Here is a 25037-nt window from a genome sequence, read left to right as displayed (position 1 = left end):
AGATTAACTGTGGACAGTGATTCTCCTGTGACTCAGAACACCCACCTTTTTTTCCCGGTGCTGGTAAATAAGGCACCTTTGTTTCATCTTTCATGGAGGATGGGAAGCCAATTTCAACTGGACCTTCTCTGAAGATATGTTCACTGTCTCTTAAGCAGCGAGCCTAGATTACAAAGAAAGAGTCAGTCCAGCCATCACTGACGGGACAGCTCAGCTTGTGTCCAAGGAGGTAAAAGCTGTTTAAGATTCCTAAACGCGTAGGATAACCCAAGCTCTTCTATCAACACTCTTTTTGAATGTCTCAAAGAGGACATATGGGCATGAAGGTTGAAGTCAGGAACTAGAAGAACACTCAGGAATATATTCCATGCTATCCTGTAGAGATGCTACAGAATGAAGAGCACAAAGACTCAAGTAGCTTGTTGAGTTGAACTTTTGGGTGTTTGCCAATCCAAAAGCCTTTCCTACCTGCTGAGTGCTCTCAATCATTGCCAGGGCTTCAGCCATGAGCTTCTGGTTTATGCCACAAAGGTTGGCCACCTTCATCTGGCATCGGTGATGTACATTCATGCCACATGCTGCAAGGAAGAAAGCGACACAGTGAGCAAGAGTAACAGAACCAGGGGCCATGGCTTAAATACCTGATCTGTTTTATGCATGCACATGTAGATGGGACAATTGGCAAATCCCCAGCCCCATCTTCTCATCACAGGAAGACACTGAATAAATAAAAATAATTTAGTCAGAGCTGTATTTCTTAGGAAGCCACCATATCCTCCATCTCTCCTTCCCTGCAATCTGTACACAGACCAGATGCTCCTCAGTGCAACAATGGAAATGACTCCTTCTCCAGGTACAACCAGGGACTTGTTACCGGGGAGGTCTGTTCTCAGGATGAGTTTAGATGGTACCACTGCTGAGAGTAAAAGTCAATATTGGCTGTCACTGGTGGTCATCTGAAAGGCCAAGATGGAAGGACTTCCACTCCCACTCTACATACTGGAGCCCAAGCACTCCTAGCCCAGCCTCCACCTTTCCCACCTGAGCTGCAAAAAGTTTCTCTGACCTCTCTGGAGAGGCTGAGGGGGAGAGGCAGTCTAAGTTTACAGAACTGAAATTGAAATGGTGTAACTATATGTGTATGTGTCCAGTTAAGGGATGATGGCGAGAGAAGGGAATGTGGACAAGAGGCCACAATTTCATAAAGATGAAGGGAGGGCACAGCTATGAGCCCAGGGTGGTGGAGGAGAGCCAAGTCAGGGAGGTCTCCTGGGAACAGAATTGAGAAGGTGGGAGGAACCCAGCGAATGCCTGGCTGACACACAGAGGAGTTATACTTATTTCTAAAACTCATTTGAAGACACCAAAGTGAATAATTTCTGTGGAACAAGGAATACTAGAAAAGGTGGGAGCATTTAAATATTGAGGTTTTTTTTGTTATTCTCCCCACTCCCTGGGATTTTATAAGACAGTTTTATATGTAAATTACTGCCGTTAAGCAACCTACCCTTGCTTGGGTGTGAATGATCTGTCTCAGAGCAAGACAACAGGATTTGACAAAGGAAAAAGGACATTTTTCCCTCTATTATCCCTGCAGCACCCTCCTTTGCGCTTCTGATTTTTCCTACTTCTGTCAACAGCTTTACCTTCATCAAAACCTTTTTTATAACAAAAAATGCTCCACTATATTTTTTACGTCCAATGCAACCACAAAAGTGAAGAAAGGCAAATTGAGATTGTTCAGTTATGATGGGACCCTGTGCCTTAAAGATGTCAAAATCTATTGATGACCCAATCAAAAACCAACGAACCTACCTCTCCAGAAAAATTATTATATATTCTCATTGTGGCTATAAAGTTTGCTGAAATACTATTTTCATTTTTACCTCCTTGAGTGGTTTTCCTTCCCTGATCTCCTCCTCTTTTCCCCAAGCCAGGCTATGTTGTTCCTGCCTCAGGGAATTGAGTGGGGTCACTGGTGAGGCAGCATTGGGGGAGGGGACTGGGCAAAGGCTTCTGAGAACAGTAGAGAGAGGGACAATGGGGTAGAAGTGTCTCCCATCATTCTTGGACTAGGGGAGGGATGGTGGGTTGACCCTGGAGCCAGGAAACCCTTTTTTACTAATTTGCAATGCCAGGAAAGATAACTGCATAATGCAAAGAGGGACACTGGATCCCAAGCATGGGTCCCAAGCTTGAACAAAATAACAAAACAAAATCCCAGATGTGGTGCAGAAAAACAGAAAACCACAGGCTTCAGTGCTACTGTAGCTTGGGCAACAAGGATGCCAGTGGGCGCCAGGGGCTGAAGCTTTTACCTAGTTTTCGGGCATTGGTATATACGCAACTCTTCAAATCTTGTATGATTATAGGAAGGGCAGGGGTCCCTAATAATTATTAGATGGAATCTTCCACCAGCAGGATTGGGCATTAGAACCCAGATTAAGTTGATTTAAAAGTCATAAAGAGAGTGATACTTCTTGCACATCTGTATTAATGGCTTAAATCCATGTATACTACATAATTATAGAAAGAAGCTTAAAAAAAGGAACCCAACTCTTCTTTCATCTTTATAAGTCACATAAGATGTTATTCAATTTCACCAAAGGTAAATGAGTGGGAAATAGTTGAAAGGAGCAAGTTGTTGAGGCAAGAGTAGGAGGGAGATGATGCGTGGGCTTGTGCTGTCATCTATACTGGGACCTTGAGCAAGATGCTCATTCTCTGTGACTTGAGATTACGGACCAGTAGCACTGAACTAAGCCATCTAGAAATCCTTAGGCTCCTAGCTCCAAGATGCCAGGACTGGAGGAGAAATCTGACTTCTTAGTCCTGGAAACAGCACACTAGAGGACTAAACTCCACTGACTGTGTCCATGTGATACTTCCTAAATGTGCATGTGTGTGTTTGTGTGTGTGTCTTTATAAAGACAAGCTATTATATAATATTATGTCACTAGTTTCAGAAAGTCTAAATTTTGCTTATGAATTATTGCCATCACAATTAAAAATATGTAACCTAAAGATGTCCAAAGTTAAGTTGACTGAATTCTCATCTCAAGTAACATCCAATTCAGCAAAACCATAAACAGGGATTGTAACAACGGAATTAGACAGTAGAAGCTACATAATTATGCAATTTTAATCTTACCAGTTTATCGGCACATTTGTGTGCAAAGGCGCAAAGAATTTGGCACAGTTCCTGGGTTAAGAGCTGGTGCTCAACAAATCCAAAATCTCGTTCATCTTCATTATTTATTACATTGAAAAACCATGTTAAAATATTTAGGTGAAACTTTAGCAGTCTTCTCCTGTAATTTTAAGTAGTCTGCTCTTCTTTAGATTATAATAAAACAAAACAAGGTTCTCTATGCCCACTAGTATTCATTATTCCTCATTCCAGAATATATGGGTGGGTACATTCATGAAACTTCACTTGGAATGAAATCTTTTGTGTATAATAAAAATCTTTAATATAGTACAGGTGTTCCACCCTTCCAAATTCTGCATTGTCAACAGGATTCACACTCTGTTGTTGGTCTAAGTTACAGAGGGGGCAGCACTACTCATTTTCCTACTCATTCCTGCAATGCAAAGTGAGGCAGTCAGCAAGGACTAGCATGGCAGGACTGAGGTTTTTCTTTGCTCTCTAAAATCAAGCCTAGGGGTGGGCCCCGGTGGCTCAGCAGAAAGTGTTCTTGGCTGCCATGCCGGAGACCAGGGTTCGATTCCTGGTGCCTGCCCATGAAAAAAAAAAATATATATATATATATATCTTAAAAAAATCAAGCCTGGTCTGTGCTTGCCTCTGACACACAGTGGTGGCTGCTCTCTCCACTTGGATAATGTCTTACTCAGATCTTTGTTACTAACCTATCAGGTGGTAACAGGATCTCTGTGAGTGTAAAAAGCCGCTTTTGATGACTATTTTCATAGGAATTAGAGTGGAGAGAGAGAAGACAGGGTTAAAGACAAAAGGGGGCCCTACTTAAGAAATGTTTGATGAGAGGGCAAGTTAGAAAGAGAAACAAGAGAACTAAAGAGAAGAAGAAAAGAGTTGAAGACAAAGTATGTGGAGGTAAACAGAGTTGAGGATAGAAGGGAGGTGAGGAGTGAGGGAAAGTAGAAAATGCAAAGGGGGAAGGAGAGGGAGGGAAGGAAAAGGGGAACAGAGAAGGGGTAAGGGGAAAAGGGGGGGGGGAGCTACTTAAAGGCAGTAGAAGAGAACAGAAGAGAAGAGAATGAAAAAGAAAGAATGTTAGAAAAGAAGAACAGAACACAGTGGACTGTGAGTCGTGAAATAATGCCAAGGAATCCTCAGGGAAGTTCTAAGCCTTGGAGAGCGGAAACACTAGAATCACACTCATTAGACCAGCTCGACTTCAGCAAGTGGGTAACCGGCTACAGGAAGGGAAATTGTCAACCATGAGACCAACACAGGAGTCTCACCTGATGAGAAGAATAATAGGCTTCAGAGCTGGATTTGGCCACTCTCTCCCTGAGCACTTGAAATTCACAGCTCTCACCCTTAGATCTCAGAATGTCCCTTGTGCAGGGCCATCAGCCAAATCCACATGCTAGGCCTGCTCCTTGGTGGAACTTGAAGGAGAATTTTACTTGCTGATGCAAAGGAGAAGAGCAGAAGCATGGCACAGCTGCACATGCCTGAATAGTGCAGGTCAGACCCAGAGCAAATGGGGTAACAATGGGGCAGGCCAGAGTTAGTGGGATTCTTGGCAAAGGGACCAGTCATAGGATAAGCACAATCTTGCATTTCTCCTCAGGTATGCTGGTTTGAATCTGTTGTGTACCCCAGAAAAGTCATGTTATTTAATCCTCATTCAATATTGCTGAGTGGGATCTTTTTTTTATTGTTTCCATGGAGATGTGACCCATCCACTTGTGGGTGGTAACTTTGATTATATGGTTTCCATGAAGATATGTCTCCACCCATTCAAGGTGGGGTCACTTATTGGAATCCTTAAAGAGGGAAACGTTTTGGAAAAAGCTTTAGTGCTGACAAAACCCACACAGCCAGAGATCTTTGGAGATGCAGAAGGAAAACACCTCCAGGAAGGCCTTATGAAATGAGAAGAGAAAGCTAGCAGACATTGCCAAGTGCCTTTCCAGCTGAAAGAGATGTTTTGGACCCACTGGCCTTTCTTGAATCAAGGTATCTTTCTCTGGATGCCTTAGTTTGGACATTTTCATGGACTTAGAAATGTAAACTTTCAGCTTAATAAATCCCTTTTGTAAAAGCCAACCCATTTTTGGTACAGTGCATTCTGGCAGTATGCTGGTTTGAAAGGATTATGTGCCCTAGAAAAGTCATGTTTTAATCCTGATCCATCTAGTGGAAGCAGCTGTTTCTTTTTATCCCTATTCAGTACTGTAGGTTGGAAACTTGATTAGATTATTTCCACAGAGATGTGAACTACCAATTGTGGGTGGTGGGTTTTGATTAGATGATTCCCATTGAGGTATGTCTCCACCCATTGAAGGTGGTGTTGCTTACTGGAGACCTTTAAGAGGGAACAATTTTGGAAAAATCTTTAAAGCAACAGAGTCATAAGAACCACGAGAGCCCATGCAGCCAGAGAACTTTGGAGATAAAGAAGGAAAACACCCTAATAGGGAGCTTCATGAAAGAAGAAGCCTGGAGAGAAAGCCAGCCAATGTTGCCATGTTTGCCATGCACTTTTCCAGTTGAGAGAGACACCCTGAGCACCATCAGTCTTCTTGAACCAAGGTATCTTTTCCTGGATACCTTAGATTGGACATTTCTATAGCCTTGCTTTAATATTGGATGTCTTCACAACCTTAGAACTATAAACTTGCAACTCAGTAAATTCTCCTTTTTAAAATCCACTCCATTTCTGGTATATTGCATTCCAGCAACTTTTAAACTAGAACAGGAAACGTAACAAACTGAACACCAGGGTTATGGTACAACAGAAGGCAGGAGCCTTGATCTTGAGGCTGAATGTCTTTGTATTTTTCTGGAATGAGAGTATTTGGGTGCTGTGTTATTCAGTGTTCTCTAGAGAAACAGAACCATTAGGAGATATCTGTAAATATGAGATTTATAAAGGTATCTCACACCACCATGGGAAAGGAAGAGTCCAGATCTGTAGAACAGGCTGTGAAGCTGGCAGCTCTGATGAAGGGTCTGGATGAACTCCACAGAAGAGGCTCACTGGCTGAAGAAGCAATGACAGAGTCTCTCTTCTTCCTTAAAAGCCTTCAACTTATTGGGTTATCTCATTTGTGGGAGAAATGGTTTAGCTGATCACGGATGTAATCAGCCACAGATGCAATCAACTGACAGATGATTTCATACACCGGCCTTCCAGTTTATCAGCCAGCCAAGAAATACGTTTGCAGCAATGGTCAGGCCATTGCTTGCCCGATCATAATTATGGTAGCTTTCCTGGGTTGCTTTCAATTCCCTCCCTCACATTCTCCCTATGCCTGCCATAAAGACTGTGAACTTACCTCCTAGGAGGCTCCTTACTTGGGACAATGCTCATTTCCCAAAGATTAGACTCACCATCACACTTGAGTCCTTGTCTGGCCAATCCCCACAGCAGGGTCCCACAGTGCTCACAGAAAGTTGGGCTTTTGTAGTTGTAGACTTTAAATCGATGTGGCATGTCAATTTTGAACCTTTCCTTGTGGAACTGAAAGAAAGGGGAGAACCTGTAACTCTGCATGCCTCTGGGTACTCCACTTCAGATGTCTAAGCTGATACTTTAGCATGTCTGTCATTTAAAATAACAAAAAAACACTGGGGCTGCACATATTTTAAATAATAACTTTTATTTGTCAAGCATTATAGTCACATCTGGAGAAAGCATACAACATTAGTTGCTCTGGATAAGGAACAAGTTTTTGATACATACATATCACTTAACCTAGAGATAGCTGAAGTCTGAGACATTAGCCAAGACCAGCTAACATTCCAGGAAAAGGGGATTAAGGTTATTTATTTTAATGGGAGCTAGGTAAGTTTTCACTTTCCTTCCTATTTTAATATAAATATTTCCTTACCTCATTAAGCCCAGAATAGTGCTTTAAACTTTGGAAAATGTTAAAAAATGCCTCCCCTGGGATGGAGGGACATAGGAATCGTGTGTATGCTACTGAGGTTAATGTGGTACATAATCAAATTGTGATTGTTATAGATTAAAGATGTCAAATTCAAGCCCAATGTAACCACAAAGAAAATATTTCAGAAATAAATACAGAAGGAAAGGAAATGGAACTCAGTATGGTACAATACAAAAAAAACGAATAAATAAATACGAAAATAGGCATCAATGGAGGAGTTGAGGGACAAAAAATGTGTAAGACCTACAAATAGCAAAAGGACTGAAGAAAGTCACATCATCAGTAATGTTTTAAATGTAAATGGATTAGACAATCTGCTGGGTCTCACCCTTAGAGAAATTTGCTACTTGCCACTTTCTCCTCCTGAGATGAGGGCCTGTCTGCTCTAGGAAAGTCTGACTGGGGTTAATAGTATCTGAGGATGCCCTCCTAAAAAAAAAATACCCCATATAAGCAGGGCAAGATACAGAAAAACAAGAACAGAAAAATTCTGATCAGTTAAACAGAGCCTATATTGGAGGTCTAGAATAAGTTGAGCTGAATTCCAAGATCAGACAGAGAACAAAGCCATCCAACAAGAAAACCCTAAGTAAAATAGTGAAAACAACCTTCAGAATAAACTAATTAAGGAAATCAAATGTGTAGATGCCAGCAAAAAATAATGATCCATACTAGGAAAATTGAAGGTATGGCCCAGTCAAAGGAACAAACCAACACTTCAAATGAGATACAGGATTTGAAACAACTATTCCAGGCTGTTTGAACAGACATGCAAAATCTCATCAAAAATCAAATCAATGAGTTGAGGAAGGATATAAAAGTCATGTTTTAATCCTGATCCATCTTATGGAAGCAGCTGTTTCTTTTTATCCCTATTCAGTACTGTAGGTTGGAAACTTGATTAGATTATTCAACATAAAGTCATTGGGTGAACATAAAGAAGAACTTGAAAGTTTGAAAAAAAAATTCCAGCACTTACAGGAATGATAAGCCTAATAGAAGAAATGAAACAAACAAACAAATAAACAAAAAAACCAATGGAGACTTACAATAACAGACTTGAAGAGGCAGAAGAAAGGATTAATGAACTAGAGGACTAGACATCTGAAATCCAACACACAAAAGAAAATATAGGGAAAAGAATGGAAGAATATGAGCAGGGTCTCAAGGAATTTAAAGACAACATGAAGTGCACAGAAATACATGTTGTGGGTGTCCCAGAAGGAGAAGAAAATGGAAAAGGAGCAGAAAGACTAATGGAGGAAATAATCACTGAAAATTTCCCATGTCTTATGAAAGACATGAAATTACAGATCCAAAAGTGCAGCATACTCCAAACAGAAGAGATCCAAATAGACATACTCCAAGACACTTGCTAATCAGATTGTCAGCTGTCAAAGAGAAAGAGAGAATTTTGAAAGCAGCAAGAGAAAAGCAAGTCATCACATTCAAGGAAAGCTCAATAAGATTGTGTGTGGGTATCTCACTGGAAACCATGGAGACAAGAAGTCAGTAGTAGGATATATTCAAGATTCAGAAAGAGAAAAATTGCCAACCAAGAATTCTATACTCAGGAAAACTGTCCTTCAAAAATGAGGGGGATATTAAAATGTTTTCAGACAAACAGTCAATGAGAGAATTTGAGACTAAGAGACCAGCTCTACAAGAAATACTAAGGAGAGCATTATAGGCAGATAGGAAAACACAGGAGAGAAATCTAGAGAAAAGTGCAAAAATGAAGACTATCAATAAGTACAAAAGGAGAAAAAAGTTTAGATATGCATATAAAATCCAAAAGACAAAATGACAGAATTTACAGTAATAACAGTAAATGTTACTGGATTAAACTTCCAATAAAAAAGACACAGACTGGCAGAATGGATTTAAAAACAGAACCCATCTATATTCTGTCTACAGGAGACTCATTTTAGACACAAGGACAAAAATAGGTAGAAAGTAAAAGGTTGGGAAAAGATATTTCATGAAAACAACAACCCAGAAAAAAGCAGGGGTAGCTACACTAATATCTGACAAATTAGACTTCAAATGTAAAGAAATTAAAAGGGATAAATAATGACCCTATGTATTAATAAAAGGAACAATTCAACAATATGACATAACCTATGCATGGAACCAGAGTGCTCCAAAATATATGAGGCAAACCTTGACAATACTGAGGGAGAAATAGACACCTCTACCATATAGTTGGAGACTTCAATTCCCCACTCTCATCAATGGATAAAACATCTAGATACAAGATCAATAAAGAAGGGCAGGCCACGGTGGTTCAGCAGGTAAGAGTGCTTGCCTGCCATGCCCGAGGACCCGGGTTCGATTCCCGGTGCCTGCCCATGTAAAAAAAAAAAAAGATCAATAAAGAAACAGATTTTAAGTAATATAATAAAAGAACTAGACTTTACAGACATTTGCAGAGCATTACACCTTACAACAGCAGGATCCACATTTTTTTTCAAGTGCTCATGGATCATTCTCAAGGATAGACCACATGCTGGGTCACAAAGAAAGTCTCAATAAATTTTTGATCATAATGGAATGAAATTGGAATCAATAACAGCCAAAGGGCCACAAAATTCACAAATATATGGAGGTTAAATGATACACTCTTAAAAAAAGAAAAAAATACAAGAGAAATCAGTAAATATCTCAAGGCAAATGAAAATGAAAACACAACATATCAAAATTTATGGGTTGCAGCAAAGGCAGTACTGAGAGGGAAATTGATTTCCTTAAATGCCTATATTAAAAATGAAGAAAGAGGGTCACAGTGGCCCAGCAGGCAGAGTTCTTGCTTGCCATGTTGGAGACCTGGGTTACATTTCCCATTGCTGGCTCATGCAAAAAAATAAAAATAATAAAATAAAATAAAATAAAAATGAAGAAAGAGCAAAAATTGAGTCATAAACTTTTTGTGTGGGAGACTAGAGAGAGAACAGCAAACTAATCTGAAAGGAAACAGAAAGAAAGAAATAATGAGGTTCAGAGCAGAAATAAATGAAATTGTGAATATTAAAACAGGTAAGAAAATCAACAAAACCAGAAGTTGGTTCTTTGAGAAAATCCATAAAATTGATAGATGCTTAGCTAGGTTGACAAAAAAAAAAAAAAAAAAAAAAAGCAGAGGATGCAAATAAACAAACTCAGAAATGGAAGAGGAGCTATAACCACTGACCCCACAGAAATAAGGGAGGTAATAAGAGGATACTATAAGCAACTACATGCTAATAAACTAGAAAATGTAGATGAATAGACAACTTCGTAGAAAGGCATGACCAACCCATAGTGATTTAGGAAGAAATAGATGACCTCAACAAACCAATGATGAATAAAGAAATTGAATCAGTCATCAAGAAGCTCCCAAAAAACAAATATCCAGGACCAGATGGCCTCACGTAAATTCTACCAAGCATTCAGGAAAGAATTAGTACCAATCCTGCTCAAACTCTTCAAAATAATTGAAGAGGAAGGAAAGCTACCTAACTCATTCTGTGAAGCCAACATCACCCTATTATCAAAACCAGACGAAGATACTATAAGAAAAGAAAATTACATACCAATCCCTTTAATGAATATAGACGCAGAAATCCTCAACAAAATTCTTGCGAATTGAATTCAGTAGTACATTGAAAGAATTATACTCCATGACCAAGTGGGATTTATTCCAGGTATGCAAGGTTGGTTCAACATAAAGTCAATCAGTGTAATACACCATATCAATAAGTCAAAGTAGAAAAACCACATGATCATCTCAATTGATGCACAAAAAGCATTTGACAAAATTCAACACCCTTTCTTGATGAAAACACTTCAAAGGATAGGAATAGGAAGGAACTGTCTCAACATGGTAAAGGGAATATATGAAAAACCTACAGCTAACATCATCCTCAGTGGGGAAAGACTGACAGTTTTCCCTCTAAGATTAGGAACAAGACAAAGAAGCCCACTTTCACCATTGTTATTCAACATTGTACCAGAAGTTCTAGCCAGAGAAATTAGACATGAAAAGAAATAAAAGGTATACAAATTGGAAAGGAGGAAGGACCAAAACTCTCAAGCAGATAACAAGATACTATATATTAAAAATCTTGAAAAATCTACAGCAAAGCTACTAGAGCTAATAAATAAGTACAGCAAAGGCGCAGGGTACCAGATCACCCCCCAAATCAGTAGTGTTTCTATACACTAGTAATGAGCAATCTGAGGAGGAAATAAAAAAAAAACCCATTAACAATAGCAACCAAAAGAATCAAATATTTAGGAATAAATCTAACTAAGGATACAAAAGATCTATACACAAAAAACTATAAGAAATTGCTAAAAGAAATTATGGAACATCTAAACAAATGGAAGGGTATACCTTGTTCAAAGAATGGAAGACTAAATATAGTTAAGATGTCACTCCTACCCAAATTGATTTATAGATTCAATGTGATACCAATTAAAATCTCAAAAATTTACTTTAAAGAAATAGAAAATACAATAACCAAATTTATTTGGAAAGTGCCCTGAATAACTAAAAATATCCTGAGAAGTGGAGGTTTCACATTTATTTGGCTTTAAACCATATTACAAAGTTACAGTGGTTAAAATAGCAAAGTACTAGAATAAAAATAGATATTCTGACCATTGGAATCTTATTGAGTATTCATAAACAGACCCTCTTATCTGTGGACAATTGATCTTTAATAAGGCAGTCAAGCCAACCCACCTGGGACAGAGCAGTTTCTTCAATAAATGGTGTTTGGAAAACTGGGTATCCACATGCAAAAGAATGAAGGAGGATATATATCTGATCCCCTATGCACAAATTACCTCAAAAAGGAATCAAAGACCTAAACATTAGACATACGACCATAAAACGTTTCGAAGAAAATGTAGGGAAATATCTTATAAATCTTGGGATAGGAGGTGGTTTCCTAGACCTTACACACAAAGCATAGACAATGAAAAAAGAAATAGATAAATGGGATCTCCTCAAAATGAAACACTTTTGTGCATCAAAGAACTTTGTCAGGAAAGTAAAAAGACAGCCTATGCAATGGGAGAAACATTATCATATATCAGATAAATGGTTAATATCCAAAATACATACAGAGATTCTCAACTCAACAACAAAAAGACAAACAACCCAATTGATAAATGGGCAAAAGACATGGATAGACTCATTTCAAATGAGGAAATACAAATGGCTAAAAGGCACATGAAAAGACGCTCAACTTCACTGGCTATTTGGCAAATCAAAACCACAATGAAATCTCATCTCACATCAACTAGAATGACCATTATAAAAAAGAAACAAAAACAGAAAACAACAAGTTCCGGAGAGGATGTGGGTTAAGAGGCACACCTATCCACTGTTGGTGGAAATGTAAAATGGTGCAACCACGCTGTAAAACTCTTTGGCAGTTCCTCAGGAAGCTAAGTACAGAATTGTCATATGACCTAGCAATCCCATTACAAGAAATATATTCATAGGAACTGAGGGTAAAGCCGCAAACAGATATTTGCACACCAATGTTTATAGCAGCATTATTTATAATTGCCAAGAGATGGAAGCAGCCCAAATGTCCATCAGTGGATGAGTGGCTAAACAAGCTGTGGTATATACATATGATGGAATATTACACAGCTACAAGACAGACTAAAGTCATGAAGCATGTAACAATGTGGATGAAACTTGAGGATATAATGCTGAATAGAATTAGGCAGAAATGAAAGGACAAATACTGTATGGTTTCACAAATATAAACTAACATTAATGAGTGAAATTTGAGAGTTAACATTAACAACACAGGTTATCAGGAGATAAAAAGAGGGTAGAGATTAGGCATTTGGTGCTGAAGGAATACAGAATGTACAATAGGACTGATTGTATAAATTCATAAATAGTGCATACTGATTATAAAAATTCAGTACAATACTATCTGATGGTAGCACAAGAATAGTTATACTGAATGAAGTTGAATGTGAATGTGGCTGAGGAAGAAGGACTGGGGGCATGAATGACACCAGAAGGAAAAATAGACGGCAAAGACTGAGACAGTATAACTCAGGAAAGCCTAGAGTAGACAATGATGTTGATTAAATGTACAAATATAAAGGCATTATTGCATGAGGGAGAACAAATGAATATCAATGCTGCAAGGTGTTGAAAATGTGATAGTATACAGGAAAAAGCACAATCAGTGCAGCCTAAGGCCTATAGTCAACACTAACATTGTAATATGCTTCCACTGAACGTAACAAGGCATTATGCCAAAACTAAATGTCAACAAGTGGAGGATGTGGGGCAGGAGCATGGATTCTTTGCGGAAGAATAAGAACTGTTTTCATATAAAGTATGGTGGGGAAGGCATGGCTATTTATCTAGGTTGGATTGTATGATGTGTGAATAAAACTTTAAAAAGGAACAGAGAGAAACAAGTACTAGAGAAAATGTGGAGAAAGAGATGCACCTATTCATTGTTAGGAGGAAAATGAGAGGTGTAGTTCCTTGGAGAAAAGCATGGTGGTTCCACAGGAGGCTAGGGGTGGGGTTGCCATATGATCCTGCAACCCTGTTGCTAGGTGTATACCTGGAAGAACTGATAGTGGGGACACGAATGGACATTTGCACACTGGTGTGTATGGAGGCAGGGTTTGCGATTCACAATGGATGGAGGTAGCCCAAGGGTACAATGACTGAGGGATGGAAGGGGGAACTGTGGTGTATATATATAGCGGACTACTGAGTTGATGCGAGAACGAATGAATGTGTGAGGTATGCAACTAGGTGAATGAATCTCAAAGACAGTATGTTGAATGAAATGGCAGAAACAAAGACAAATATGATCATGCCTCACTCATATGGGCTAACTATAATATATAAACTTGGAGAATTGAAGTTGAGAACATGGGTTATCAGGTTGGGGCCTATTGAAAGGGCCCTAGATTGTAAGGTCTTACAGCAGTCACATATATTCAGAAGTTGTAACTGTTATGTCTAAATTCTGAGATACTGAGCTATTTATGTGTAACCTCATTGCTCCCTGAAACTTCAGGTATTTATGTGACACTTGAGACTCTGAGTTAGAGCTCTGAAGCTATGAGAATCAGCATTACCCCATACAACAATTGTTTAAAGAGTTGAAAAAGTGATCAGACTTCAACTAGAGATATCATTGGAGCTGATCTGGATAGAAATAAGGTAAAACAGAATACTGGGTATAGGATGATATGGTTCATATTTCAAAATTTCTACTTCTGTGTGAGAGCAAAGGGAGAATTGTTATTTGGTGGAAAATTTATATTTGTGGTTGTGGATCATCTAATTTAACTTGTTTTGTCAGTTTATACACCATATTTGCACAGAACCTTGACTAGGGCATGAGATTTTGTTGGTTTGTACAAGTTGGTGTGATGCCCTGTTATATCCCAGAGTAATTTGGGTAGAAAATAGAAAAGTATTTGCAATGACCCTTTGGGAGACTGGGGAGAAAGGACAAAATATTAAACTGCCCCACCTGAGGAATTCCTGATATTGTCACAAGCACTGGGGACAACCTATTCAGTAGGCTGAGCCCTTGATCTTTGGGTTCACTCCTAAAAAATTTATTCATAATTGAGAGGCTAAGCCTGTTCAATTATGCCCAAGAGTCACCTTGGAGAGCCTCTTTTGTTGCTCAGATGAGGCCTCTCTCTTTAAGCCAAGTTGGCAGGTGAACACCTTCCCCCTCTCTACGTGGGACATGCCTCCCAGGGGTGTAAATCTCCCCCTCTATACATGGGACAGGACTCCCAGATGAGCTGGGACCCGGCATCATGGGACTGAGAAAGCCTTCTTGACCAAAATGGGGAAGAGAGAAATAAGACAAAATAAAGTTTCAGTGGCTGAGAGATTTCAAACAGAGTTGACAGGTTATCCTGGAGGTTATTCTTATGCATTATATAGATATCCCTTTTTAGTTTGTGGTGTATTGGAGTGGCTGGAGGGAAGAACCTGAAAGTGTTGAACTATGTACAGTAGCCTTGGTTCTTGATTCCTATTGGCCCACCCATTTGGTGCTAACAAAGATCTCATCACTCCTTTGCCTCGTCTGTCTGTCTGTGTTGTCTGTCTGTCTCTCTTTCCCTCTCTGTCTCTCTGTCATGGCAGTTGCTGGTGGACAGCATGGCCATGCCAGCCTCCCAAACTAAGGTCAGGCATAACCATCCCCATCGTACCCCTCCTCCAGGACCATCAACCCCTGGCCAGCCAGGCGCATGGAGCCAGCCCAGACTGGGGGTCTGGACTCAGACACGACAGCAACAATGCCCTGGGTCTGAGGCTTCCCTGCCTGCTTTCCTGTCTGCCCCGCCTGCCTCATGTTGTGTGGTCCTTTTTGTTTGTTTGTTTCATTCATTGTTTCTTAATGATTTCAAATGAGGTTTACATTTTTTTTAAATGCAACATCTATATACAGACTGGCTCAGTCCCACCCATGTGCGGGTCCTCCCACAGTATCTTGTGCAATGAAGTCCTGCTCCCAGCCTTTCAGAGGCAGTGACATAGCCCCTAGCCAGACCCTGACCATCATCAGGCCCTGGGGTCAGCTAAAGGAGAGCATGCCTCAGCCACTTGCCCTCCTCTCCCATCTGCCATCCCCAGCTGCAGGAAGACCTGGGGACTTCCAGAGCCTCTGGGAGATGGTTGAGGCAAGGGGTCCCTCTCTTTCCCTCCAGCGGTCCCATAGCCAGGGCCTCCTTCTTTCTCAGGGTCTCCCCAGCCTAGCCCAGCCCTCTGCCCCCATCCCACTTGGTGCTGTTGCAGAGGGGCCCTGCCAGGAACTGACGAACTCATTGAGGAGCCATAGTGTGCATATGTGCACAAACAGGAGAGGAACGCATGGGAGTTGTGCCCAGGGGTTACCCTCCTACCCTTGGGATGCGCGAGGCAGGGCAGGAACAGTCTCTGGGGTCAGTCCCTGGAAGGGTGGTTCCTTTCCCTTTCTCCACCCTAAACCCTGGGGCCCTCAAATGGAGAAGGAGGACAGGAGTGGGGGCCCTCTTAGGGTTTAGGGGGCTAGGTTCTTGAATGCACCATAATCGCTGTATGAAATATTAAAAAGTCCTAAACAAAACAAAAAACCCAATCGCTTTTCTGGGGTCTCAAAAAGCTCCCTTGATCCGGGTGCTGCTCATCCTCCCACTTTGTCTTCCACTCTCTCTCTGCCCCTTGCTGCTCTAGCCACACTGGTCCCATGTGAATCTGCCCATCTCAGGGCCTTTCGGTTTGTCTGGAGCCTTCTTACTCCTGCTTTTCACATAGCTGGCTCCTCTCCCCCTTCAGCTCCAGCGTAAATGCTTTCTCCGTGACACAAAGGAGGCCACCTGGTTATTCTCAATCGCTGCCCCTTGTTCGCTCTCTTCATAGCACTTAATAGAAATGGAAACTGCACATACTTATTTGTTTACTATCTGTTCCTCCAGCTGTACTATAGAGTCTGTAAGGGCAGGGGCCATGTCTGTTTGCCTCTGTTGTACATCTAGTACACAGTACGGTATCTTCCATGTATTAGATACACAATAAATATTTGTGGAACTGAGAAAAAAAAGGGTGGGAGAGGAAGTTGAAATATTTCACAATGACAGACAGACTTTCTAGCTTAGTTTCCTTCTCCATGGAATGATACCTAACTTGTCCTCAGAGTACATCTAAAAGTCACTCTGAAAGAAAGATTTTGCCTCTCAACCTAAGAATTATACTGCTGTTAGCATCTTTACTAATCTTGTGAATGCTCATATATCCTCATATATTTTAATCATTGACATTTATTTACTCTTTAACTCTCACTTCTAGCTGTAGATGCTGCCAAGTTAGTTCTCATGTCATTAATCAGAACTATGCTTTCAGGCCATTTTCTTGAATAATTTTCTGGGAAAAGTTAGAGCCATTAAAATTCTCATTATGTTCTTTATTCATTCCCTAGTTTTGGTAACGCAGTTACAGTGTTTATTGAAGAGGAAAGGGATTTAGTGAGATAGAGGTTCGCTGATAAGAAGTTCATTGATAAGCTTAATGGTTTAAGTTGCAGCATTATTTTAAAGTGTATATATTCTTTACTCTTTAAAATTTAAGTTGAAATATTTCACAATGACAGATTGACTTTCTAGCTTAGTTTCCCTTCTCAAAATACTCATAAGAATGACTATTACTAAAAAAAAACAAAATAGGAAATAAATGCTGGTGAAGAAGTGGAGAAATAGGCACACTCGTCTGTTGTTAATGGGAATGTAAAGTGGTGTAGCTGCTGTGGAAAAGAGCTTGATGGTTCCTAAAAAATTACACATAGACTGCCATATGACCCAACAATCCCACATTTTAGGTATAGATAAAAAATAACTGAAAGCACAAACTTGAACAAATATTTGTACACCACACAAATGTTCAGAGCCGCAATTCTCACATTAGCTAAAAGGTGGTAGCAACCCAAGTGTCCATCAACAGAAGAGTGATAAACAAAATGTGATAAAACCATACCATGAAATATTTTTCAGTAATAAAAAAGGACGACATTCTGATACATGCTACAACATGGATGAACCCTGAAGACATCGTTTGAGTGAAATAAGCTAGACACAAAAGGACAGATATATATGAATCTACTTATATGAGATAAATATGCAAATTCATACAGATAAAGTACGATACAGTCTACAAGGAGTTGGGGGGGCTAATGGGGGAGTTTATGCATAAAGGGTGCCGTGTCTTTGTTGGGATGATGGGAAAACTCGGTAATGGATGGTGCTGATGATACCACAAAATTGTGAATTGTGATTAATATTACTGAATTGTATGCTTGGGAAAGGTTGAGATGGGAAATTTTATGTTGTATTTTTGATACCACAATTAAAAATGAGAGAGATTAAAGAGGCAATAGCAATTAAATGAAATCCATGGTGCTGGAATGTAGCTAATAACAGAGGAAAAAATGTCCAAAAGAACATTATTGGGACAACTGAAAACATTGGAATATATACCATATGCTTTATAGCAATGTTAAATTTCTTGAACTTGGTAATTATACATAAATGAATATGATTTTCCCTTGGAAAGTTATGACGAAGTATTAAATGGCAAGGGAACATGATATATGCAATTTACTCTCAAGGTTTAGTAAGTGATAGATAGCTAGATAGATAGAGATATAAATAGACGATTAGATGAATGGGTGGATAGATAGAATGATCTAACAAAAGTGGCAAAATGTTAAAAGTTGGTAAATGTGGATATTTGGGTAGAAGATATATGGAATGCTCTGGACTATTCTGTATTATACTTGCAAATTTTCTGTAAGTTTCAAATTATTTTGGAATAAAAAAGTTGAAAAAATTTAATGTCATGGTTAAAACTGTATTGCAGATAAATAAATACATACCATGGTTTCTCGGCTATTGATAGCTGATCCAGTGCACTTAGCTATGACCTTGTCAATACACTTCTTGTGGATTGCTGCATTGCATTCTGAGAGGAAATAAGTACGTCTTAAGATTTTCAGACATTAAGGAACAACTACACACAAAGAACGCCGATAATACAGGAATTTTTTCTTACTTACGTCGGCATTGGTAGCCCTGTTTGTTCAGGCCCCTGCAATAAATCACACAACTGATTTATTTGGATGCAAAGTCAACAGCAGCATCAAAGCCAATTAAAAGGTGAATGAGATCTTAAATTCTACCACCACAGGGCATTTTCTGATCAGCAGCCGTGGTGTGTCATTAGCCAAGAGCGTAAACACGGTGCTTTTAATCTTAAGCCACTTTGTTAAAATTCTGAGTATCAAATAAACAAGGAGCTCCTGGTTTCCTTCTCATTTGTGCATTTCCCAAACAAATATATTGAGATGAAGCTACTCAACAGAAAGTGAATTATAGTCTCCTAGTAGCAAATTTCCTTGTCCCCCACTTAAAAAGACCCATTGTTCACTAAGCTCACTATAGATGAACAAAGACATTTCTGAAGCATTTTTTTCTTCTTTCTGAGGGTCTGAGGATATTTGTAATGAGTTAAGTCCTGAGCTTCAGACTGAATTTTGAGTAACACTCGTAATTAGAAAGGAAAAAGTTTTAAGTAATTAGATGGAAACAGGTTTATTGAAGTCCACCCAAAGCCTATTTGACCTTTCGCTACCCTGGTTAAGCTGGGGTTGTGCATAAGTAGATCCTGTAGTTGCCCAAAGGGAAAAACATTCCATTAAGAGTCGAAAAATCCGAGAAGCAGAAATAGGAGTCATTTCCAGTCTCCACTCTACCATAGCCTTTGCAATGTGGTTACTGAGGCTTATACAGATCTCTGTTTGAAGGCAAAGACACCCAAGAGACTTGTAAACGTTTAAACCCATTTGTTCCAATGAGAAAATGCTGCCTCTTGCAAACAGCCATGCCAGGAAAGTTGGGCTCTTACAGTTTTTACTGTAAAACTTTACTTAAAACAAAGACGCCTCCTCTTTGGTTCCTCCCCTCCCACCCAGCAGTCTCCCATTTAATCAGAAACTAAGACTCTCTCACCCTTTTTCTGAGTGGACCTGACTTTCTTTTGCAACAGGAGTCACATTATGAAAACATTTGTTGAATTACAACCCCTTAAGCCTTCTCAATGTAGGAGAGGTCACTAGTGAAAACTCTCATACTGTACTTATCCCAGCACACTCCTACTGATTAAGCAGTGCACTGACCTCAAACTTGAAGGGAAATGTCAAATTACTGTACCAGACAAACTCGTGGCAAACAGAGCAAAAAGTAGGTTGCGGGAAAAAGGTGGCGGTGAACTCATGACACTTGACGTGGTGGACTTTAGCCTGTTTGATGGCTCCTCGGCGGTGATGCAAAGCAAAGAAGCTCTCAGTCTCAAATTCGCTCATGTCCTTAGTGTCTGTGGGAAGAGAACAGGGAGAAAAGTGATGGGTGGTGAGATGGATAAGAGACAGAGTGGGGCAAGGCATCAGACAGGTATTGACTACCCAGAATGTTAAAATCCTAGGCATTTATTAAGGTTGCTAAAATACTGAGCGTCTGACCTTCATTTTATAACACAGAATTATCATAAGGTATATTACTATAGATTGAAACAATGAAGTTGGATTAATCCTTCACTCCTCTTTCAATTTTGGAAACCAGAGATCACAACTTTCAAGGTATGTATCAACTTTTTTTAAAATTCAACATTAATGATGAGCCAGCCAGAGAAAAAAGGAAGTGGCAAATAATTTTCTGCCTGTACTTCTAGAGAATAATGTGGTTACTGGCAGCAACTTGGAAACTGTATCTTCTAGGGCCCAGGACATGTCATTTTTAAACAGGGTACAGCAGACTGAAAGATATGTCAGAATTTTGCATAAAGCCAAAACCCTTGGGGTGTTTGTTATGCTCTAGTTCCTGCTACACCAGTTCTAGACTGCACTGCTCACTGGGGGAAAGGCAAGAAAATCAACAGATCACTGCTTTTTTTTTTTTTTTAATGTCTAGGTAATCCTGGATAGTATTTAGTTATCTGCATCAAATCATTTATTCCGTTCACCCTAGGCTTATGGAAATCACTGAAGTTACTGTACAGTGCCCTTCTGCCCAGCAGGCATCTTCCCAAGAGGTGAATGGATTGTAAGATGGTAGACTTATGAGAACATAGGGATGGTATGGCTGAAACCTGGACCCAAAGAAAACACACTGCTAAGTTGTTCCTGTTCAAGCAGCATGATGAAAACTCCAGCATGAGAATGAGAATGGAGAACATTAAAAAAAAAAAGACAAAAAATAGTGACTTTGATGAAAACAAGGATAATGAATTTAATGGTTCCAACTCCTAAAATCATAACTTGTTAATAGTTTGAAAATTCTTCGATTATTATACTTTTTTTAGTTCTAGCTTTACAAATTCAAAAAGGGTGACTTTTAGAGAAAGGGGGAGATTGCTATATTTTACAAATATAAATAATTAACCATGAATTTTCCATTCTAGCTAAATATGAGCATAGGTTTGACATGCATTTTATGCCAATGTTTATTTTCCATATCCCTAATTGCCGCTGAGCTAGAGACACAGAGGACAGACAAAGAAAGTTGGGAGTGGGGGAAGACATGCACAGATGGAGACCTTCCCCAGGAGTTCAGCAAAGTCCCAGAACATACTGTCATTCTATGTCTTCTCTATTGTGGTTCACAGGGATGTATGGTGGCAACCCCAGTACCCCAGATAAAGAGCATTCCCTGTATAACCATCCAAAGGGTTCCACAGGTAGGGCATCACCTTAGGTCAGACCAACATTTTAAGGCTAGTGAATTTTGTGTTTTTATTTGGAACTGGACTGTAAATAAAGTAGGTATGGTGAATGAAGGGTTAAATTTAGTAAGGCAACTGCCTTCTTGCACCAGTTCTGGTATAAATGTGAAAATCTATTTCTAATTTGTGACTTTATTAGTAAGTTTAGATCCATTTCTATTTTGGTCCAGATAAAATGAGATGAAACTTAAAAAAAAGTACAAAACAGTTTTTTATGTACCCCAGAAAAATATATTTAAATTTAATCCATTTCGGTGAGTGTGGACCCACGGTAAGTAGGGCCTTTTGATGAAGTCACTTTAGTTAAGGTAAGTCCCACCTCATTTAGGGTGAGTGTTAATCCTGTTACTAGAGTCCTTTATAACAGAATGGAATTCTAACAGAGAGAGAAAGTCATAGGAAGCAAGAAGCTAAAGCAATGGAAGCCAGAGGAAAAGGGAGAGACCATGAAACTGTGCCATGTATCTTGCCATGTGATAGAGGAACCATGAATTGCTGGGAGGCAGCCCCAGAATGCCACAGTCTTTAGGGAGAAAGCATCATCTTCATGTTGCCTTGATTTGGACTTTCTTTTAGTCTCAGAAACATAAGCGAACAAATTCCCATTGTTTAGGCCAACCCATTTCATGGTATTTGCTTGAGCAGCTTAGGAAACTAAAAACTAAAGCAATCTGGGAACCCTAATTGTAATATATATATGGTAAGTAGGCTGTGCATTAGACTATAAACTGCAAATTTTTAAAATATATTTTTTAAGTAGTCTGTATATCACAAAGTAGTAGAAGTAAATTAACTCCCTTTTCTTCCTTCCTGTGATTTCCTTTATCCTCTAACCATTTTTATCATTATATGAGAGTAAATGCCAAAGAACACAGAATTTCTTGAATTCTTCTGGTATTGACTGTGTCTATTTCTGAAGTAATTTGTTCTGTTTATTTGTTGGTTTGAGTAAGCTCATTGGTTTTTATATCCTTGCTTATTACTTTTATCTTACTGGCGCCTATTTATTTACTTAGTCTGATCTATCACTTGTTTGTAATCAGATCACAAATGTTTCCTGGGCAATTAAAGAAAGATGAGACATTAACCCTAGCCTTTGAGCAGATAAAAATCCAGATATGACACATTCACAAAGAATAGTTAACTGGAAGAGGTAATAAATAATGGTGGAAATGAGACTTTTATATATATAAGACTAGTAAATTTTAGTTCACTATATATATATTTAGTGACTATAGCTATACTTTTTAGGATGTAGGAAAAAGAATTATAAAAGAGACCAAGGAGAGACAGATGAAAATTTAAAAAGAAAACTTGGATAACATCACATCAGGCAAAACAAAGAATAGTGCTTTCTGTATTGAATGATACAGAGAGATGTCAAAGAAATTGGAGGCTAGGAAACAGGAATCTGTTTTGAAGATTCAAAATCCTGGAGTAAACTATTTCAGCTGATTGAAAGAAATATAAACCAGACTCTTGGAATTTAAGAAATGAGGAAATAGTGAAGAAGCAGGGACTAATCAATATAAACTACTTTTTTCATGAAAGAGAGGAAAGAGAAGATCATGGTAATAGAAAAGGTGAAAAAAATCTTTTTTAAGACTAGTGAAGATAGCTATGTATGTCTTGGCAACAAGGAGGAAATAAAAGAGAGACAGAAAAGTTTAAGATGCTAGAGAAGAAGCAGGATTGCTGGAACAGGAATGCTGGAGATGAGAGGACTGAGACGAAGAAAGGGAAGGTTCTCCTCTGAGACAGAAGAGTAGAAAGAGAATGCAAGAAGAAGAAGCCACACTGGGAAGTGCAGAGATGGACAGAAGATGAAAGTCTCTTCCAAATTTACTGAGGGCAGGGTCATCCTGCAAGAGTGGGACAAAAGTAAGGTATTCTTGGAAGTGGAGGCATGGGTAATGTATGGATTGGCCATTGTGTGAACATCAAAAGGAAATAAAAGGGATAAATGCCAGTTTGAGTCCAAGTGAGCAGTTTAAAAAACATTCAATACCTTCTACAAGCCTAGCACACAGCCTAATTAAGATGTGGTTCAACCACGGCTTTCCTACAAGGAGTCTGGAATCCAGAGGGAAAAACAATCAATGTGGCAAATATCAGGAATATTCACAGGATGCTATGGGGAGGCACCTACACCAGTTAATACAGGTATACGTCAGCAGTGGTGAGGAAGAGAGGAAAGTGGCCAAGACAATTAATACAAGAAGTGATTTTTGATTGAATTCTGAAGGATAAATAATTCCTATTAATGTGTGGAAGAGAGTATGATAGGAAAAGCAAAAGGTGTTCTCTCTAGATGGAAAAGAATGAGTAAAAACTACACAAGGAATGTACTTCAGGGATGTATGTGGAGGTCCTGAAGCAGTTAGGTATTTCCAGAGTGTGGAGTGTGAAGCATGAAAGGTAAGCACAGCAGGTGATGCCAGAAGGTGGGCAAGTATAAGGTCCATCTTCTTATAGATGGTTTGCAAACAGTGAAAGACTATAGGCAGGGGCAGGGGCAAAGGGAGGAGAAGAGTGGCATGGTCAGATGGTGCTTTCCATAGTTGATTCTGACAATAGCATAGAGGAATGATTAGAATATGGCAAGACGTAATAATGATGTAGGTAGAGGACAACACTGAAAAAATATCAAGTACACAACACGGGCAGAACCTGATGATTGATTAATGTGGGAGGTGAAGGAAAAGGAGACTAGAAAGATTGCTTTCCAGATTTCTGGGTGGATAAGGATAAAATTGACTAGGATAGTAGGCAAAAAAAGGAATAGATTACTGGTGACAATGGTGAGTGCAATATTGGACATGTTGAAATCTACTTGGAGATGTCCATTAAGAGGTCGGATATGTGGGTGTGAAACATCGGGACATTATCAAGTATCATTAGGTGGTAATGCATTTGGCTGGATGACTTTTTCTAGCAAAGCCTTGGAGAAAGTAGAATACTGGCAAGAGCTTATCCTGGGATCCAGGTTAGTTAGATAAAAGTAGGCTAGTAAGTGGGGTATAAGAGAAACTAGATAAGAACAAAATCGAATATTTATTGGGGGTGGGGGAAGAATTGACATAGGAGAATGAGCTCTGAGAAAGCAATGCTTGACCTTGAGACTTTGGAGGTAAAGAATTTCAAGTGATGGTTTGTGGGTGACTGTAGTGTATTTAGTGGATAAAGACAAAGTATAGGAAAATGTGAAAATATGAGGTTGGGGTGTCAGATGGTCACTATGAAATGCGAAGCTACCAAGAGTGGTGTCAAGGAGAAGAGTGGAAGAAGAAAAGGTCATTTCAGCACAGAAATAAAGGAATGGGGATTTTAAAAGAGAATGAGTGTGGTGATTTGAGTGTGGAAAGCAATGAGCCACTTACTTCCCTGTGGGTAGAGAAGAGGCTTTCCACTAAAGAAGGATGCATATCTAAGATAGAATTCCTTAAATCCATTCCCCAATTTGTTTTCTCTTCCCATATTCCCAGTTTCTGTCACTCCTATGATCATTTCCCCCCTCTAGCTATTTTAAAACTCATTGTCAACATTTATCCCTTCATTCAATATTCATTTTTGAAGAGTAGTAAAGCACCTTGACTATGTACTTATCATAGGT

General features: G+C 39.3%; 1 protein-coding gene across 4 annotated transcripts in view; it reads right to left on the bottom strand.

The window, feature by feature from the left end:
* PRKCQ (protein kinase C theta) overlaps positions 1–25037 on the bottom strand; it is a 174620-nt gene that overhangs the window by 57208 nt on the left and 92375 nt on the right. For all 4 annotated transcript variants that reach the window (XR_013179426.1, XM_077169476.1, XM_077169478.1 and 1 more), the window contains exons 5-10: positions 19858–20020; positions 18705–18736; positions 18525–18610; positions 6551–6680; positions 469–578; positions 46–163 (exon numbers count right to left, since the gene is read on the bottom strand). Coding sequence is in view for 3 of the 4 variants with exons in the window: in XM_077169476.1 (XP_077025591.1) it covers positions 46–163; positions 469–578; positions 6551–6680; positions 18525–18610; positions 18705–18736; positions 19858–20020 (639 nt within the window). In the remaining variant the exon portion in view is untranslated. The remainder of the gene's footprint in view (positions 1–45; positions 164–468; positions 579–6550; positions 6681–18524; positions 18611–18704; positions 18737–19857; positions 20021–25037) is intronic.

Source organism: Tamandua tetradactyla, chromosome 7 (assembly GCF_023851605.1).
Source record: "Tamandua tetradactyla isolate mTamTet1 chromosome 7, mTamTet1.pri, whole genome shotgun sequence".
NCBI lineage: Eukaryota > Metazoa > Chordata > Mammalia > Pilosa > Myrmecophagidae > Tamandua > Tamandua tetradactyla.
The sequence above is the reverse complement of the archived record's forward strand: the minus strand, read 5'-3'. Positions and strand labels throughout refer to the sequence as shown.